This window comes from Salmo salar, chromosome ssa10 (genome assembly GCF_905237065.1).
Source record: "Salmo salar chromosome ssa10, Ssal_v3.1, whole genome shotgun sequence".
Lineage (NCBI taxonomy): Eukaryota > Metazoa > Chordata > Actinopteri > Salmoniformes > Salmonidae > Salmo > Salmo salar.
This window is the reverse complement of record NC_059451.1, coordinates 36,180,510-36,198,961: the sequence shown is the minus strand read 5'-3', so window position 1 is coordinate 36,198,961 and position 18,452 is coordinate 36,180,510. Positions and strand designations below refer to the sequence as shown.

Sequence of the window (18,452 nt, the reverse complement as noted above, 5' to 3'; positions counted from 1 at the left end):
AGATATATGCAGCTAATAATATCAATATACACACACACACATACACACAGTGATGTATGCTTGCTAGATGATAGCTATCTGGGAGGAGGGGAGCACATGGAACATTTGACTAATCCCACCTTTTAATTTTTTTGTAATACAGAATCAGTTGTTTCCTATTTTTTGGACCAGTCAAAGCTAATAAGACAGTCATGTATTAAACATGTAGACATTGGTAGGCTTCATCAATGGCATGAAGCGAGAAAACCAAGGAACAACACCTTGAGGGAGAGCTCGCACAAGGACAGTGAAATGCCTTTCTTGCAAGCTCCAAACCCAACAATGTAGTAATCAATATACAGTTGAAGTCGGAAGTTTACATACACCTTAGCCAAATGCATTTAAACTCAGATTGTCACAATTCCTGACATTTAATTCTAGTAAAAATTCCCGGTCTTAGGTCAGTTAGGATCACCACTTTATTTTAAGAATGTGAAATGTGAGAATAATAGAAGAGAGAATGATTTATTTCAGCTTTTATTTCTTTCATCACATTCCCCGTTGGTCAGAAGTTTACATACACTCAATTAGTATTTGGTAGCGTTGCCTTAAAATTGTTTAACTTGGGTCAAACGTTTCGGGTAGTCTTCCAAAAGCTTCCCACTATAAGTTGGGTGAATTTTGGCCCATTCCTCCTGACAGAGCTGGTGTAACTGAGTCAGGTTTGTAGGCCTCCTTGCTCGCACACGCTTTTTCACTTCTGCCCACAAATTTTCTATGGGATTGAGGTCAGGGCTTTGTGATGGCCGCTCCAATACCTTGACTTTGTTGGCCGCAAGCTATTTTGCCACAACTTTGGAAGTATGCTTGGGGTCATTGTCCATTTGGAAGACCCATTTGCGACCAAGCTTTAACGTCCTGACTGATGTCTTGAAATGTTGTTTCAGTATATCCACATGATTTTCCTTCCTCATGATGCCATCTATTTTGTGAAATGCACCAGTCCCTCCTGCAGCAAAGCACCCCCACAACATGATGCTGCCACCTCCGTGCTTCACGGTTGGGATGGTGTTCTTCGGCTTGCAAGCCTCCCCCTTTTAACTCCAAACATAATGATGGTCATTATGGCCAAACAGTTCTATTTTTGTTTCATCAGACCAGAGGACATTTCTCCAAAAAGTACGATCTTTGTCCCCATGTGCAGTTGCAAACCGTAGTCTGGCTTTTTTATGGTGGTTTTGGAGCAGTGACTTCTGCCTTGCTGAGCGGCCTTTCAGGTTATGTCGATATAGGACTCATTTTACTTTGTATATAGATACTTTTGTACCTGTTTCCTCCAGCATCTTCACAAGGTCCTTTGCTGTTGTTCTGGGATTGATTTGCACTTTTCACACCAAAGTATGTTCATCTCTAGGAGACAGAACGCATCTCCTTCCTGAGAAGTATGACGGCTGCGTGGCCCCATGGTGTTTATACTTGCATACTATTGTTTGTACAGATGAACGTGGTACCTTCAGGCATTTGGAAATTGCTCCCAAGGATGAACCAGAATTGCGGAGGTCTACAATTTTTTTTCTGAGGTCTTGGCTTACTTCTTTTCATTTTTTGATGATGTCAAGCAAAGAGGCACTGAGTTTGAAGGTCGGCCTTGAAATACATCCACAGGTACAGTTCCAATTGACTCAAATGATGTCAATTAGCCTATCAGAAGCTTCTAAAACCATGACATCATTTTCTGGAATTTTCCAAGCTGTTTAAAGGCACAGTCAACTTAATGTATATAAACTTCTGACCCGCTGGAATTGTGATACAGTGAGTTATAAGTGAAATAATCTGTCTGTAAACAATTGTTGGAAAAATGACTTGTGTCATGCACAAAGTAGATGTCCTAACCGACTTGCCAAAACTATAGTTTGCTAACAAGAAATTTGTGGAGTGGTTGAAAAACGAGTTTTAATGACTCCAACCTAAGTGTATGTAAACTTCCCACTTCAACTGTAAATGCAGCACTAAAAATAACATAAAGTAGAACAAAAACACACTAGAAATAAGAAGAACATGAGAAAGTAAGAAGCTATATACAGGGTCAGTTCCAATACCATATTTACAATGTGCAGGGATACTGGAGTTATAGAGGTAGAAATGTATAGGGGTAAGGTGACTAGGCATCAGGTTATACTTGGACTTGTAACCGAAAGGTTGCAAGATCGAATCCCAAGGTTACAATCTGTCGTTCTGCCCCTGAACAAGGCAGTTAACCCACTGTTCCTAGGCCGTCATTGAAAATAAGAATTTGTTCTTAACTGACTTACCTAGTTAAATAAAAGGGAAAATAAATATACAGTGAGCTCCAAAAGTATTGGGACAGTGACATTTGTTGATGTTGTTTTGGCTCGGTACTCCAGCACTTTGGATTTGAAATGATATTATGACTATGAGGTTAAAGTGCAGACTATCAGCTTTAATTTGTGGGTATTGTCATCCATATCAGGTGAAAAGTTTCAAAATTACAGCAGTTTTTGTACATAGTCCCCCATTTTAGGGGACCAAAAGTATTGAGACAAGTTCACTTATATGTGAGTGAGAAAGTTACAGACTGGGCTGTCCGCACCACCCTCTGTAGGGCCATGCAACCGAGGGCAGTGCTGTTGCCATACCACAGCTGTATAACTTTTTGAGGATTTGAGGGCCCATGCCAAACCTTTTCAACTTCCTGATGGGAGAGGTCATTACAACTAATTACTTATTATGTGTTGAGTGTAAAAAAATGAAACATCGACAACAACATTGGAAAATGCTGCTTATAAAGAGAACCAAACATTATAATTTTAATATTCATTATTAATCATTATTAAACCCAATAATAACAATACTATTTAATTAATTTCATAGTTCAATTAGCCTATATTGTGTTTGCCTAATGTCATAATGTGCAATCTGTTTGGACCATAATTATACTTTCACTGGAATGACAGCAGCAACTGTCTGCTCTTCTCCAATGAAAACCAATCTGTTGACTGATGTAGCTAGCTAGTTTACCTCGCAGCCTCCTCCCACCACAAGACCAACCCCCAAAATGAAGTGCCTAGTGAAAACGGAGATAGGTATTTAAAACTTTAAAACATATCGCAATAGTAGTGGACTCACTATTCATAAACTCGGCAAATTCTGTTACCTGACATCTAACGTTGTTTTCCAAGGACGCAGAGGGGTTTTTCCAGGAAAGGATACATATCGCATCCATTCGAACCACTGCAAGGCAAGCAAGCTACAATTTACAACAAAGTTTACTTTGAGATTTCTGGATATTCTGCATGGTACGTCAGAGTTCTTCTTTAAGCGTTAAACGTTGTGAAACATGTTATACTAGCGTACAGAAAGAAAAGTTACATTAGGCCTACATAGTAATTGTTTTATGAAAATAATTTATGTAATATCATCTGCATTTTTTTCGGAACATCTCTGGGATAAATAATTGCTGTGTCCCCGGCTCACAACCCCGCACTGCAAGGATGCAAAACAGGGCACAGAGTATGAACATCCCTGCCGGCCAGCAGAATATGTCGGATATTTTGTGATAGGCTGTATTGTTCCAAGTGACAGAACAAACAAAAAGTGCATTGGCTTTTGTTTTGACATGTTCTTCCAATGCACACACAATAGTTCTTCAGATCAACAGTGATGAACTTTTCCCTCTTATCAACTTTAATGACGTCCTATGCTTTCCTGAATGAACAACTATCCCAAAAGCTATTTGCAAACGTAAGATTCTGAGTATATTGAAGCTGTCAAGCTCTCAAAACCAAACAAGCATGGCCAGTTGCATGGTCCTTGCGCACACCTACAACTACCTATCACCCCTCAATTAGTGTCAGCATTGTTTCTTATAATATGCAACTGGTTTATAACTGTTTATAACTAACTAAATCAATAAATATTCACATTGGATAATTCATTTCAATAATTTATTCTAACATTGTAAATAGTAAACATAGTAATGCAGGCTTATGTATTAGGCTAAATTGGTATTAGGCTATTTATTTGTGCAAGCTTTGATGTAGACACCATGGTCAGAGGATTACTGGCGGGAAGGAACTTTAACATTACACAACTGACCTGCCATAACCAGATATCACACCTTAGTGCTGAACATCACTTTACTGTATGATTTTGTTTTGTATCCCTGCCTTAAACAACTTCAAGTTGTGTTCCAGTGTGGCATCACTGATGTGAAAGCAAAGCATGATACCAAACTGTCTACAGCAATTTCTGAAAGGATGTGAATTTTTTACCATGATTTATACATTTGCAGTATGCACCTATCTTCCTTTAGTTTGAGTTCTCTGTAATTTTTGCTGATTTAGTTCTGCAATTCTGTCGTTTTAGGAACCGTTTTCAGAAACCTTTGATGCATTATAATACTGTTATTGACTTGGTAAAAGTAGATATAACTGTTTGCCTTGTTATGATGAAAGAATAGCAGATTTATACAGTAGTATGTCTGATATGGGAAAAGTCATAATTAATGTAGTTATAAAACATGAGCTGAAAAAAAGCTTTAGACTACAGATCGAGCTCTGTGTCAGAAAGCTATTTGAATTGCTTTCTAAATACTTGCTTTAGGGATTTCCTAGGAGGATTGTTGTTGGGCAGTCTGGGGCATGATAGGCTATGTTAAGCTTGATGGCAGCTGTAGTGTTGTGCACATTTTTAATAGCTATATATTTGATATCTGGTCTTGTGCCTGTGTTTAGCAGCTGAGGTAAGGGCTTGTACCTATTCCATGGTGTCAGAAGTAGGGAGACGGGTGAGAGACCTGTAACTCATGCCTTAGGTGAGGTGAATAAAACACAGAAGGAGAGGCTGAGCCTGATATCAAAGCAAACATAAGCATGCCCTCAGTCTCTATATCAGTGAATAACTGAACTGACTCAGAGAGAAAGAAAAGCAGGACCAGGGAATATGCATGTTGATGCTTGTGTGTATGTACTCAGTTGTTGTGACTCACTCATATAGATCTCACATACTGATGACATTCAGTGTATGAGCAGAGAGTCTGTGGCTGTGTGTTTGAGCAGATTGTGTGTGCATATGGATTGACTTACTCAGGGGTCAGTGCACATATGTTTGGGGAGAGTGTGTAGCTGGTCAGTCCCTGTCACTATATTAAGTAATCAATATGTGTTCACACACACACACACACACACACATTTACATTACAGAGCAACTTACAGTAGTGACTACATGCATTTTTGTACTGGTTCCCCTCAGGGATTGATCCCACAACCCTGGCATTGCAAGTGCCATGCTCTACCAACTGAGCCACACAGGAGGACACCACGCAGGCACGCACGCACGCACACAGACAGAGAGAGACACAGCTAGTCAATACATGCATCCTAAGTGTGCATCCCTTGCATTGACACGTGGCGTCTCACTTCCACAAGAGGGGATGTGGGGAGGGAAGATTTGTCTCTTCTGGACAAGCACATTGTTTATTATAAACAACGGTAGTTACTCTGCATCATCGGTGTCTTATGCAGTTGAGAAACACAACTTTAGACTGAACAAGCCAGCCTACACTCTTTTTTAAAATGTATTATTATTATTTCTTTTATATTATTTTACCCCTTTTTCTCCCCAATTTCGTGGTATCCAATTGGTAGTTACAGTGTTGTCCCATCTCTGCAACTCCCTTATTGACTCGGGAGAGTCGTACGTCCTCCGAAACACAACCCAGCCAAGCCGCACTACTTCTTGACACAATGCCCACTTAACCCGGAAGCCAGCCACGCCAATGTGTTGGAGGAAACACCGTACACCTGGCGACCGTGTCAGCATGCACTGCACCCGGTCCGCCACACAAGTCGCTAGTGCGCAATGGGACAAGGACATCCCTGCCGGCTAAACCCTCCCCTAAACCTGGACGATGCTGGGCCAATTGTGCGCCACCCCTTGGGTCACCCAGTCGCGGCTGGCTGTGACAGAGCCTGGACTCGAACCAGGATCTCTAGACCACTGTGCTACTCGGGAGGCCAGCCTGCACTCTTAGAATTTTTTTTCTCCAAAAGTGTTCTTCAGCTGTCCCCATAGAATAACCCTTTTTGGTTCCATGTAGAACCCTCTGTGGAAAGGGTTTTACGTACATAGAACCCAAAAGGGTTATTCCTGGAACCAAAAGGGTTCTACCTGGAACCAAAAAGTGTTGTTATAATTACAACCGCAGAACTGTTTTAGGTTCAAGATAGCACCTTTTTTTCTAAGAGTGTACTTCATTCAGTGAACTATTGAAATGAGAGCAGTCAGATGAGTGTCATTTTAGGTTATGAAGCTTCTCAATGTCCTATTGCAGAAACAGAACTCATATTCTGGATGGGTAGTTGTCCAGATGGACTAATGTCCAGATGGACTAATGAACTGAGATGAGGTGGTTGGAGACGCTCATTCAGACACATTAGCCGTATTTAATAGGTGATTTATGCTTGATCCGGCGTAAGAGTGGCAGAGCATGCAAGTTACTGGTCTCTGGGTGGTTTGCAGCCAGCACAGGACATCCTTCATTAGACAGCCTTTCCCTTTGTTAGATAGGAGGGAGTTATATAAATAGCCCTTTTTAACACTGTTGATTAATAATTGTAATAATTTTGCATTAGATGTGACTAGGGGCCATATGTATCAAGTGTCTCAGTATAGGAGTGCTGATCTAGAATCAGTTTTGCTTTTTAGATCACAATGCACAAGTTTACATGGTTGGGGGACTAATCCTAGATCAGCACTCCTACTCCTAGATGCTTGCTACATACGGCCACAGTACTAAATTCATTAATCTCAGTTTATCTTAAGCCCTGAATGCTGATTGGCTGACAGCCGTGGTATACCAGACTGTATATCATGGGAATGACAAAACATTTATTTTTACTGCTCTAATAACGTTGGTAACAAGTTTATAATAGCAATAAGGCACCTCGGGGGTTTGTGGTATATGGCCAATATACCACGGCTAAGGGCTGTATCCAGGCACTCTGCGATGCGTTGTGCCTAAGAACAGCCCTTAGCCGTGGTATATTGGCCATATACCACACCCCTCGTGCCTTATTGCTTAAGTAAACAATTCTGCCTGGTTTCCTGGATTTAGGATAAGGCTGCTGCGTTTTGGTAACCATGTGGCATTTACGGTCCCTCCTACGCTGCAATAGTGTAGAGTACCTCATAGCTACTTATTATGTTCAGTCTGGGGTCTGCAGTGTCTCTAATGGGTATTCCAGACCAGCTTGGAGTGAAATGGAAGCTCTGCTTGGACGGACGGCTAGAGTTAAAAGAGAAGTCACATGAGGTGATCCTACTGTTGCGGCAACAAAAAGTCAGTCAGTTTCTTGCATCGGTTTGAATCAGGGGAGAACGACTGCCCCCTCATTGAAGTTGCGGTAGTTCCAGGCCGACCGTGGTACTGTAGGCATTGTTAGCAGAAAACAGGATCCTCCATTATAATGAATGGAAAAATCTGTACATACACATGTCAGTATATACACACAAAAGTGCTTTATTTGTTTTTTGAAACCTAAACCTCAATAGAACTAATATGAGCTGGCAGGGTGAAAAATGCCTTAAAATAAAGCCATTTCTTTTGCGATTACTTCAAAACTACGGCAAGCAGTTGGGACAGATGGTAATATTATGAGACTGGGCTCCACGGCGGATGCAATGAACTAGTTTTTATCAGAAAAAGCGTTTTTTTAAAGTTCATGTGTCCAGCCCACTGGTGGCATGTCTGGTGGGGTAAGTGTGTGTGTGTCAGTGCTTTGTGTAAGTTGACTATGAAAACAATGTGGAATTTCCAACACATTAATGTTTCTTATAAAACCAAAAAGCGATGCAGTCAGTCTTTCCTCAACTCCAAGTTAGTCTGCAACGTCACTTCCTGGAGTAGCTCAATCTGCGCATGTTATGTCTCCACGAGATGCCATCTTAACTGACTTAATTTGGCTTCATTGCGCTATTGAGTCTTCACATAGCCTTAACCTTGTTCGGAACACCTCCAAAACAAAGGTCATGTGGTTTGGAAGAATGTCCCTCTCCCTACAGGTGTGATTACTACCTCTGAGGGTTTAGAGCTTGAGGTAGTCACCTCATACAAGTACTTGGGATCCTTCTCTCAGCACATATCAAAGCTGCAGGCTAAAGTTAAATCTAGACTTGGTTTCCTCTCTTTCCTTTCACCCCAGCTGCCAAACTAACCCTGATTAGATGACCATCCTACCCATGCTAGATTGCGGAGACGTAATTTATAGATCAGCAGGTAAGGATGCTCTCGAGCGGCTAGATGTTCTTTACCATTCGGCCTTCAGATTTGCCACCAATGCTCCTTATAGGACACGTCATTGCACTCTATACTCCCCTTTTACCATCTATCTCTGTATACCCATCGCAAGACCCACTGGTTGATGCTTATTTATAAAACCCTCTTAGGCCTCACTTCCCCCTATCTGAGATATCTACTGCAGCCCTCATCCTCCACATACAACACCCGTTCTGCCAGTCACATTCTGTTAAAGGTCCCCAAAGCACACACATCCCTGGGTCGCTCGTCTTTTCAGTTTGCTGCAGCTAGCAACGATCGAGCTGCAACAAACACTCAAACTGGACAGTTTTATCTCAATTTCTTAATTGAAAGACTCATTCATGGACACTCTTACTAACAGTTGTGGCTGCTTTGCGTGGTGTATTGTTGTCTCTACCTTCTTGCCCTTTGTGCTGTTGTCTGTGCCCAATAATGTTTGTACCATGTTTTGTGCTGCTACCATGTTGTGCTGCTAACATGTTGTGTTGTCATGTTGCTGCCATGCTATGTTGTTATCTTAGGTCTCTCTTTATTTAGTGTTGTGTTGTCTCTCTTGTTGTGATGTGTTTTGTCCTATATTTTTAACATTTTATTTTAGATTTTTTAAAATCCCAAATCCCAGGAGGCATTTTGCCTTTTGGTAGGCCGTCATTGTAAATAAGAATTTGTTCTTAACTGACTTGCCTTGTTAAATAAATAAAATAAACATAGGAATTCATGGTGTCACGTGATCGAAGGCTTTGTCCATTCATAATGTATACAGTCATTGGTTTGAATCCAGAGTTCAGACCCATGCAATAACCCTTAGACTGGTTGATTTGACTCTTTCATGATAGGCTAGGCCAGTTCTTTTTGTCTCCTGGAAACAATTAGGCCTAATGAAAGTGCTTCTGAACCCACTGTGTCACAACCATCAATCTAAACTCCGGAAGGAAGCAAAAACACTTCAGCACTTTTTCTCATTTCACTCTTCTTGCTCAAGACCACAACCGGTTTCCACTCTGTACTCTGTGTGGTCGCAACACAGTTTAGCGCTGGCCTGAACGCTCTGAATTATATCATGTCATCTAGCTTCCCGTTGATATGGAATTTGGCCTATAGTGGAGAATGGAGGGACAGAGTTTACCTCCACTTATGAAAGGGGAAGGGGGCGTTGGGAAAGGGGCCAACAAATCAAAAAGAGATGGCACTAGCCCTGGAAGTGTAATATTTGTCGTGATCATCCAAAACGACTTTCCAGCCCACACAGCTGCCAGGGTCTGAAAGGCCCTTTGTTCCAGCAGCTGTTTGCACTGTGGAGCTCAGTGATGCACCTTAGCCCTCCTCAGTTCTCATCAGCCCTCGGCTCCCTCTGTTGATGCACCTTAGCTCTCCTTCCATCTCTTAGGCCTCTATCCACTCCATGCTTCAGAGCACTGCAAAGCACCTTAGGTCGAGGATCCTACCGATTCTCGACTTCGGCAATGTCATTTACAAAATAGCCTCCAACACTCTACTCAGCAAACTGGATGCAGTCTATCACAGTGCCATCCGTTTTGTCACCAAAGCCCCATATACCACCCACCACTGCGACCTGTATGCTCTCGTCGGCTGGCCCTCGCTACATATTCGTCGCCAGACCCACTGGCTCCAGGTCATCTATAAGTCTTTGCTAGGTAAAGCTCCGCCTTATCTCAGCTCACTGGTCACGATAACAACACCCACCCATAGCACGCGCTCCAGCAGGTATATCTCACTGGTCATTACCAAAGCCAACACCTGCTTTGGCCACCTTTCCTTCCAGTTCTCTGCTGCCAATGACTGGAACGAATTGCAAAAATTGCTGAAGTTGGAGACTTACATCTCCCTCACTAACTTTAAACATCAGCTATCTGAGCAGCTACCGGATCGCTGCAGCTGTACACAGCCCATCTGTAAATAGCCCATCCAATCTTACCTACCTCATCCCCATATTGTTTTTATTTACTTTTTTGCTCTTTTGCACACCAGTATTTCTACTTACACATCATCATCTGCACATCTATCACTCCAGTGTTAATTTGCTAAATTGTAATTACTTCGCTACTATGGCCTATTTATTGCCTTACCTCCTCACTCCATTTGCACACACTGTATATAGACTTTTTTTCCCCTATTGTGTTATTGACTGTACGTTTGTTTATTCCATGTGTAACTCTGTGTTGTTGTTTGTGTCGCACTGCTTTGCTTTATCTTGGCCAGGTCGCAGTTGTAAATGAGAACTTGTTCTCAACTGGCCTACCTGGTTAAATAAAGGTGAAAAAAATTTCAATAAATAAAAGCTATCCTTAGCCCTACTTTGGCCTCCGTCCATACATCTCTCCTCCCATTCATCTCTCCTCCCATGCATTTCTCCTCCCATGCATTCTCTCTGTTGCAGTGGAAAGGTTAAGAGGTGCGCAATAGGAAAAAGATAGAGATGCTCCTTCTGTAACATGACCTCATCTCTCACTCTGCTCATCACTGGACAGTCAGTCACACCAGATCACCAGCATGTCTTCTTACACCAGTCTTGTCATCAACTGGCGGCTGCCATGGTCCATGAGCGCTGATCATAGAGCAGCAATGCTGGCCACTGGCCCAAAAATTATATTATTCTATAAGATAGATTCTGGAACTCATGTTGCTTTGAGGTGGGCTGGAAGGTACGTCTGAGGGGGAACATACATGAAAATTAACAAAATTCTGATGTTGACAGTCACATCATGTGTAACGCCCTGGCCATAGAGAGGGGTTTTTGTTCTTTATTTTGGTTAGGCCAGGGTGTTACATTGGGTGGGCGTTCTATGTTCATTTTTCTATGTTTTTGTATTTCTTTGTTTTGGGCCGTGTGTGGCTCCCAATCAGGCACAGCTGTAGTTCGTTGTTGCTGATTGGGAGTCACACATAAGTAGCCTGTTTTTCCTTTGGGGTTTTGTGGGTGATTGTTTTCCGTAGTAGCTTCTGTGCCTTATGGAATTGTTCGGTTGTTCTTTTATGTTGTTTGTCGTATTTTAGTGTTCAGTTTTCTCATTAAAATGACGGACACTTACCACGCTGCATTTTGGTTTGATTTCTCTTCCCCTTCATCTGAGGACGACAAAGACAGCTGTTACATCATGTCATCTCCTGACAGGCCATACTTTAGGGTTCCTGAGCGGCGCAGCGGTCTAAGGCACTGCATCATCAGTGCAAGAGGCGCCAATATCATACCTGGTTCAAATCCAGGCTGTATCATATCTGGCTTTGATTGGGAGTCCAATAGGGTGGTCCACAATTAGCCCAGCATTGTCTGGGTTTGGCTAGAGTAGGCTGTCATTGTAAATAAGAATTTGTTCTTAACTGACTTGCCTAGTTAAATAAAGATTTTAAAATATACATAGAGAAAGACTGGGCACAGTATATTACTGTGGTCTGTGTTGGCCCTCAACAATGTGAGAGCATACAGAGTGAGGAAACCACAATAGGGCTGGCATCTGGCCTGTCAGGACTCTCTGCACTGGGGTAATAATCTGAACGGCCATGCTGCAGTGGTGCATTCCTCTGTGTGCTGCATTACTGCTCTATTGTTCAGAGAATCCTTTGCTATTGTAGGGTAATCCTAACAACTCAATGAGCTATGAAAAATCCCTTTCCCTGTCCTAACTGACTAATGCTGTGATAGTGATACTGAGGCAGGCTTACTGTTCACTTATCATTCCACAAATTATTTAAATGTCTTTTAAAGGTGCACTATATGACTTTTAAAGGTGCACTATGTAGAAATCGTGTTGCCATTTCCTGGTTGCTAAAATTCGAATAGTTTGCTTAATTTCAGTTTGTGACAAAATAAGAAAGTATAGTGTAGAGAACCATTTATTCCATCTACAAATATTGCATTCAACTGTTTGAAACTGTTGTACATAACCGAAAGTAAAAGACAACGAAATGAAACTTAAGAATGGGAAGCATAGAAATAGTGTAGTGGTTGTAATTTTTATCATGTATGATATGTGTATATTATAAATACCTCACATGTGACTCGTAATAAGACTAAGCAATTAGCCTATTAAAATGTTTATCTGACTCCATAAAGATAATTAAAATATACGCAAGCATTAGGCAATGAGTTGACGTTGACTAGCAAGAATTGGTCTGAGAATTGTTGATATCAAAGGCAGATATTTAATTAACATTGTACAATGAGTGGATTCCCTTACACGGCAAAGCATGAACAAAGAGAAGCCTAGGAAATTATAATTAATCATGCAACCTTCCTCCATGGAATGGAAATGTAACCTTTCTACCCAAGACCAGCCACCATTGACCAATCAAACGATACCAAGTTTACAGTGTAAATTGACCACCAAGGCCCAATCTCCACAGGGTGTCACAGCATTTAAAGGCTTGTCTGGGGAATGAGACCATGAGACAGAATTCCTGAGAGGACAATAAAATCCCTTTGAGAGTAATTTAGAGTTCACCCTGTACAGATACAAGTTACCACAGAGATCATACATCCATATAGATGCATCAGAGTTATCCTCAGTGAACAAGTTTTGGATAGATACCAAACATGGATAATTTAGTTTTATTCTATCACACTCAATAGTCAGTCCTCTGGATACTATAACAGAGAGATACATTTTGGCCCCTCAGAGGGGGGAAGGGCTGACTAGTCCTTTGGCATGGTCCTTTGTCTTCCTTGTGCTCCTTGACCATTTGGCATGCAACTCCAGGTGTCAGAGAGCACATCAATTAGGGCCGAGCCTACAATAGCGCACATAGAACAGACCTACCGCTTCTTAGGCTTGCTTTCAATAAGAATGACACAGCCATAATTTACATTTCTATGTGAATTTGGTCAGGTCAGTCGAAAAGTTACATATTGCAGCTTTAAAACTAAAAAGTAAAATCTGGCCATCATCTGTTGGAAAAAATAAACAGTTTCACCAAAATATAACTGAATAATAACAAAGCCTGTCACCATGTTGAAAAATGTCCCAGATAAATGACATTCAAAGCATATTTTTTATCTCTCCTGGTACCCTAGTGAATGTGCCGTAGCCAACTTTTCTATTGTTGTCAAGCCATGCACATCTTTGGCATGCCAACAAATGGACACAGAGAGCAGTTGGCTAAAGCGCAAACAGAATTGACCACCAGGCTAATTCTGATGGATTTTTTTAAAGACTGATTTGACGTGGGTTGTTGCATTGTTATAACCTTTTTTGACAAATCAAAGTGTTGAGTTGTAAAAGGTTGAAAAATAACTACAATATATAAACATTTAATTAAACATAATGGTAAAAAGACAGAAGTTTTTAATTAACAACGTTATGTTTTATCGGGACATTATATGATCCATTATTAGATTCCATTCATTGATTTTGGAGTATTTATTTTTATTGTGTTAAGATGAGGAAGCAATACGAATGGAATGAATTAAGACCATAAGGGTTTTATGGTGCTATTCCCTGTTTGGAGGTTGGCTAACAGGGTGTGGTCTATAGCCTGGTCAAGTTAAAAGGTTCAGCTATGGTCATGCTGATTAGCAGCAAAATCGACCCCACTGGCACTAAGCAGCTTAACCAGGATCCTGCTGGAGGGTCCCGTCTTTCCCAACGATCTCAATTAAACTGGGTGAATTACCCCACCCACCCCATAACATGTTCAGAAAACAGTGTTTTCACACCCGCTGGCCACCCAGCCATACCTCAACCCTCAGATACCCCTCTTTGACTGACCGTGCGTGGGCTGTGGTGGGGTAGGTGGGTGGCCGGTATGGGTACCAAGAACAAGAACCCTAAAAACTCACATGATGTTTAGTTAGCCCTATGAGATTAATCCTCCTGGTCTCCGAGCCACTGTCTCCCCTCTCTCCTGTCTCTTCTCATCAGTTCCACAGGGAACTAGATCCTAATGCCCCTTCTGGTACTTGCCCCTTCTGGTACTTGCCACTGCTGCGTCCCAAATGGCACCCTATATAGTGTACTACTTTTGATCAGGGCCCATAGGGCTAAGGTCAAAAGTAGTGCACTATGCCGGGAATAGGGTGCCATTTGGGACTTACAATCAGTCTTACTCTTTGGTCATGCTAAACGTTTAGCCATCATGTTTCTCTGTCTCACTCTCTCTCTCTACTCCTACTCCTGTTCTTTGCAGCAGGAGCTCCTGTGAGGTTTCTCTCTACTGACTGACTGTGTGGTGGAAGAAGGGTTGTACTTGTGAAGAACCAGGAGGAAGGAAGGCCGTCCAGTGGATACATCCTGTCCTCTTCTGGATAAGCTGTAGGCCAGTTCTACTACAGTATAACTGCAGCATTATGATGCCAGACAGACCCATTCTACCCCTGTTTCTCCTGGCGTTCTGCTGCTCAGCATTTGCAGGTAAGTCATCTTTGGCTGCTTATATATCTGTAGACATAGGGATTTTTGAATTATATATTATTATAGGCTATATTTTTAATACAAATGTTCAAAGAAAGATAAGAATAAAGGCTTTTGGTAATAGAGTAGCAAAACATGGAAATGGAAACTGTATGTTTAGTGCTAGATGTTTTCTATGTGAGTAGAGTGAGTAGTCAATGTATGCTCTTATATATTGAGTCTTCACTGTGGAAGGCAGCCAAGCAGTGGAATCACTCTTAGGAACTGGAAGCACACTTTGCACTCCGGGCCTCGTCAGGGCTAACCTGGTGTTGCCTGTTTTTTCAGGCAATCACAAATCGCCCCACACTCTAGGAATTTCCCCTGTTTCTCCCAGCAGGCAGGCCTCCCCAGAGCAGAGATTTGTTGTTGGAGCTCTGAGACAGAGGCAGGTTTGTGGCAGGGTTGAGGCAGGGTTGAAACAGGGCTGAGGCAGGGCTGAGGCAGAAAAAAAGTGCTGACAGCTTCGATCTCATAGCAGGTCTAGAAGGCCTCCATAATGCCTCCACAAGTATCTGCCAGATTGATTGGAATGAGATTCAGGCGAAGCCAAAAGCACTGTGATTTACAGCTGCTTGGTAAGGCAGACTGCAGAGATAGGAGAGAAGAAAACAACAACACGGAAACAAACAAATAAGATAATGCCTGCTGAAAACCTGTGGTTATGTGGCAGGCTTTCAGACGTTGAAGACTCAGTCTGCTTATCAACATCAACCACTTTAAATAAACCCCTTGTAAGACCTATGTAGATGCTACAGAAGTCATTCGTAAGCAAATGAATGTAGTTACCTTTTACGGAGCATGATTATGATCAATTATTTGTAATGCTTTTTTTTTAACCTTTATTTAAATAGGCAAGTCAGTTAAGAACAAACTCTTATTTTCAATGATGGCCTAGGAACAGTGGGTTAACTGCCTTGTTCAGGGGCAGAACAACAGATTTCTATCTTGTCAGGTTGGGGATTTGATCTTGCAACCTTTCGGTTACTAATCCAATGCTCTAACCACTAGGCTACCTGCCACCGCATTTACAGTGCATTTGGAAAGTATTCAGACCCCATGACTTTTCCCACAATTTGTTACATTACAGCCTTATTCTAAAATGGATTAAATTGTTTTCCCCCCTCATCAATCTGCATACAATACACCATAATGACAACGCAAGAACAAGTTTTTAGAATTTTGATCAAATTTATTACAAATAAAAAAGTATTCAGCCCCTTCATTTTTTGTATTTGTATATTTTTTATGTTTTTATTTTTATTTATATTTTTTGTTCACATTTTTTGTATTTAAAAAAAATACAAATAATAATAGGAGATAGGAGAGAAGAAAACAACAACACGGAAACAAACAAATAAGATAATGCCTGCTGAAAACCTGTGGTTATGTGGCAGGCTTTCAGACGTTGAAGACTCAGTCTGCTTATCAACATCAACCACTTTAAATAAACTTCATAAATGTGGTACTTTTTTTTAACCCCTCTTCGGAGGACTAATATCGTAGTTTTTTTTACAGCTTTTTTGCTACATATTTTTGCTACATACATTTTACCTATACATTTTACATATACATTTTACATTTAAACTCTGCAAAAAAAGAAACTATCCTTTTTCAGGACCCTGTCTTTCAAAGATAATTCGTAAAAATCCAAATAACTTCACAGATCTTCATTGTAAAGGGTTTAAACACTGTTTCCTATGCTTGTTCAATGAACCATAAACAATTAATGAACATGCACTTGTGGAACGGTCGTTAAGACACTAACAGCTTACAGACGGTAGGCAATTAAGGTCACAGTTATGAAAACTTAGGACACTAAAGAGGCCTTTCTACTGACTCTGAAAAACACCAAAATAAAGATGCCCAGGGTCCCTGCTCATCTGTGTGAACGTGCCATAGGCATGCTGCAAGGATGCATGAGGACTGCAGGTGTGGCCAGGGAAATAAATTGCAATGTCCGTACTGTGAGATGCCTAAGACAGCTACAGGGAGACAGGACGGACATCTGATCGTCCTCACAGTGACAGACCACATGTAACAACACCTGCACAGGATCGGTACATCCGAACATCACACCTGCAGTGTACAGGATGGCAACAACAACTGCCCGAGTTACACCAGGAACGCACAATCCCTCCATCAGTGCTCAGACTGTCTACGATAGGCTGAGAGAGGCTGGACTGAGGGCTTGAAGACTTGTTGTAAGGCAGGTCCTCACCAGACATCACCGTCAACAACGTCGCCAATGGGCACAAACCCACCGTCGCTGGACCAGACAGGATTGTCAAAAAGTGCTCTTCACTGACGAGTTGCGGTTTTGTCTCACCAAGGGTGATAGTCGGATTCGCGTTTATCGTCGAAGGAATGAGCGTTACACCGAGGCCTGTACTCTGGAACGGGATCGATTTGGAGGTGGAGGGTCCGTCATGGTCTGGGGCGGTGTGTCACAGCATCATCGGACTGCGCTTGTTGTCATTGCAGGCAATCGCAACGCTGTGCGTTACAGGGAAGACATCCTCCTCCCTCATGTGGTACCCTTCCTGCAGGCTCATCCTGTCATGACCCTCCAGCATGACAATGCCACCAGCCATACTACTCATTCTGTGCGTGATTTCCTGCAAGACAGGAATGTCAGTGTTCTGCCATTGCCATCAAAGAGCCAGGATCTCAATCCCATTGAGCACGTCTGGGACCTGTTGGATCGGAGGGTGAGGGCTAGGGCCATTCGCCCCAGAAATGTCCAGGAACTTGAAGGTGCCTTGGTGGAAGAGTGGGGTAACATCTCACAGAAAGAACTGGCAAATCTGGTGCAGTCCATGAGGAGGAGATGCACTGCAGTACTTAATGCAGCTGGTGGCCACACCAGATACTGACTGTTACTTCTGATTTTGACCCCCCCTTTGTTCAGGGACACATTATTCCATTTCTGTTAGTCACATGTCTGTGGAACTTGTTCAGTTTATGTCTCAGATGTTGAATCTTGTTATGTTCATCCAAATATTTACACATGTTAAGTTTGCTGAAAATAAATGCAGTTGACAGTGAGAGGACGTTTATTTTTTTGCTGAGTTTATATTTTACATACTTTGTACTTTTATATATAACAACAATACATGACCAAACAAACTCTTTAACCCCAACCCTCAGCCACTCTCAGCCCATCCCAGGTATCACCATAGACCGCCTTTGTTTGGTTTCCATGTGCCATATATTTTTCAATTGTGCTGTGATGTTTTACAAAATGTTTGAATCTTTCTAATCGTATATTATCCACAGATAATTAACTAAAGATGAAAACCATTCTTTCGAGTATTATTATATTACTTATTGATTGGTTATGACTTTCCAGATCACCGTTTACTCAGTACTTTGTTGAAGCACCTTTGGCAGCGATTACAGCCTCGAGCCTTCTTGGGTTTGACGCTACAAGCTTGTCACATCTGTATTTGGGGAGTTTCTCACATTCTCTGCAGATCTTCTCAAGCCCTGTCAGGTTGGATGGGGAGCGTTGCTGCACAGCTATTTTCACATCTCTCCAGAGATGTTCGATTGGGTTCAAGTCCAGGCTCTGGTTGGGCCACTCAAGGACATTCAGAGACTTGTCCCAAAGCCACTCATGCTTTGTCTTGGCTGTTTGCTTAGGGTCGTTGCCCTGTTGAAATATGAACCTTCGCTGGAGTCTGAGGTCCTGAGCAGGTTTTCATCAAGGATCTCTCTGTACTTTGCTC

The 18,452-nt window shown here is 41.9% G+C and overlaps 1 protein-coding gene across 3 annotated transcripts in view; it reads left to right on the top strand.

The window, feature by feature from the left end:
• The first annotated feature begins 3,039 nt into the window (after positions 1–3,039).
• Positions 3,040–18,452, top strand: part of LOC106560309 (transforming growth factor beta receptor type 3) — a 162,609-nt gene continuing 147,196 nt past the window's right edge. Inside the window, exons 1-2 of one of the 3 annotated variants that reach the window (XM_045687705.1) lie at positions 3,040–3,238; positions 14,459–14,682. In XM_045687705.1, the coding sequence (XP_045543661.1) occupies positions 14,619–14,682 (64 nt within the window). In that variant the 5' untranslated portion in view covers positions 3,040–3,238; positions 14,459–14,618. Of the gene's footprint in view, positions 3,297–14,458; positions 14,683–18,452 lie in introns of all 3 variants that reach the window. The other 2 variants (XM_045687706.1, XM_045687704.1) reach the window with 2 other exon arrangements.